A 1,907-nucleotide genomic window follows, 5' to 3' on the forward strand; every position below is an offset into this window, starting at 1 on the left:
CAAACCGACTATCTTGTGTGGCGCTGACAGCATGCTGTACAGCGACTGTGAGCTGGAAGCCAAACGCTGCAACGAGCCTGACTTCCAGGCTGACGACAACCTGAAGGCATGCCCAGGTCATCATCCAGAAGGCAAGACTGAAGAAATGTTGGTCAGGAACCTTAAAATGACCAGCGTGGAGCAAACTGGGATGGGTATGAAAGGAAAAGTTCTGGACATAAACGATAATCCACCAATAACACCAGTAAATTAGGAACATGAACACCAAGATGAACCGCAAACTACTGAACAACTAGCTGGGTAAGTGCTACTACTACTACTACTACTACTACTGTGTGTGTGTGTGTGTGTGTGTGTGTGTGTGTGTGTGTGTGTGTGTGTGTGTGTGTGTGTGTGTGTGTGTGTGTGTGTGAGGGTGGAATACATAACATGCACGCAACAGTACCTCACATCCCCACCGCACCACCACACAACACCTGCCTGACACACTCACTCACACCTTTCCTTCTCGCCTACCCAGGTTTGCGAGGCCAACCAGCGCTGAAGGAGGAAGCGAGTGCCACAGATCTACAGCAGTACTACAGCTCTTGCCACGACGGCAGTTAACTTCTTAACTTTTCTTTGTTCCTTTGCTTTCTTTTCCTCAGCAGTGGAATTGTCAAGCAAATAAACGATCATTAAGCATTGTTAGAGTTTTAGTGCTTCAGAAGTTTTTTTTTGTTTATTTATCTTTACTTGCATGCGTGAAGGAAGATGGAAAAGGCTTTACAATGAGAGAAAGAAAGAAAAAAGAAAGAAAGAAAATAAATAAAGGAAAGAAGCTTATTGACGGCTCCTCAAAAGAAAAAAATGAAAAAAATGAAAAGAAATGCTCGGTTCTGACGTCTTACAGAGAGAGAGAGAGAGAGAGAGAGAGAGAGAGAGAGAGAGAGAGAGAGAGAGAGAGAGAGAATGCATAATTATAAGAGTAATGTGGACGTAGTGGTGGTGGTGGTTATTGAGAGGGTGGGGTGAAGGGACAGGAGGAGGAGGAGGAGGAGGAGGAGGAGGAGAAATGCATGTGTGAGATTATTCAACTTCCACGTAACCTTCCTAGCATCGGGTTAAGTTATTGTAGTAATAGTAGTAGTATTAGTAGTAGTAGTAGTAGTAGTAGTAGTGGTAGCAGTAGTAGTAGTAGTGGTGGTGGTAGGAACAGTGAGCGATAAATGTTTATCAATCGAGATTTTACCTTCAGAACCTAACACACTCTCTCTCTCTCTCTCTCTCTCTCTCTCTCTCTCTCTCTCTCTCTCTCTCTCTCTCTCTCTCTCTCTCTCTCTCTCTCTCTCTCTCTCTCTCTCTCTCTGTGTGTGTGTGTGTGTGTGTGTGTGTGTGTGTGTGTGTTGCATACCCGGCAGACACACACAAGCCTCCAGGCAGGCACCAGTAATGGGATGATGGGAGAGAACACTGACAGGAGTGGGAGGAGGAGGAGGAGGAGGAGGAGGAGGAGGAGGAGGAGGAGGAGAGCAGAACGTGCGTCTCACTCACCCATGTTTGGACCGCTAGGAATGTCACGCCGGAAACAATACAAACAAATGGTACGTCAGTCAGTCAGGTAGCCTTGAGTGCCAAAAGACCACTACTGGGTTCACTTATGGCTCGGAGGAGGAGGAGGAGGAGGAGGAGGAGGAGGAAGAGAAAACCAAAGAAGAGAGGCAGTAGATGAATGAAAAAGAAGTAAAGAAGTTGTAAATATTAAACAAGGTGTGTGTGTGTGTGTGTGTGTGTGTGTGTGTGTGTGTGTGTGTGTGTGTGTGTGTGTGTGTGTGTGTGTGTGTGTGTGTGTAACGCGCACACACACACACACACACGCGCGCAAGGTGTGTGTAAGCCGGCAGGCGTACTGTGGTGTTGGTAAATGG

At 46.6% G+C, this 1,907-nt stretch overlaps 1 protein-coding gene across 1 annotated transcript in view; it reads left to right on the plus strand.

Annotated features, from left to right (window-relative positions):
• The window catches only part of LOC135111790 (four-domain proteases inhibitor-like), a 10,600-nt gene extending 9,914 nt beyond the window's left edge, over positions 1–686 (plus strand). Inside the window, exons 3-4 of the mRNA XM_064025502.1 lie at positions 1–300; positions 521–686. The exon at positions 1–300 is cut by the window's left edge and continues 31 nt beyond it. Coding sequence (XP_063881572.1) covers positions 1–253 — 253 coding nt within the window. The 3' untranslated portion in view covers positions 254–300; positions 521–686. The remainder of the gene's footprint in view (positions 301–520) is intronic.
• Positions 687–1,907: the final 1,221 nt, after the last annotated feature.

The sequence above is a fragment of the Scylla paramamosain genome, chromosome 22 (assembly GCF_035594125.1).
Source record: "Scylla paramamosain isolate STU-SP2022 chromosome 22, ASM3559412v1, whole genome shotgun sequence".
Taxonomy (NCBI): domain Eukaryota; kingdom Metazoa; phylum Arthropoda; class Malacostraca; order Decapoda; family Portunidae; genus Scylla; species Scylla paramamosain.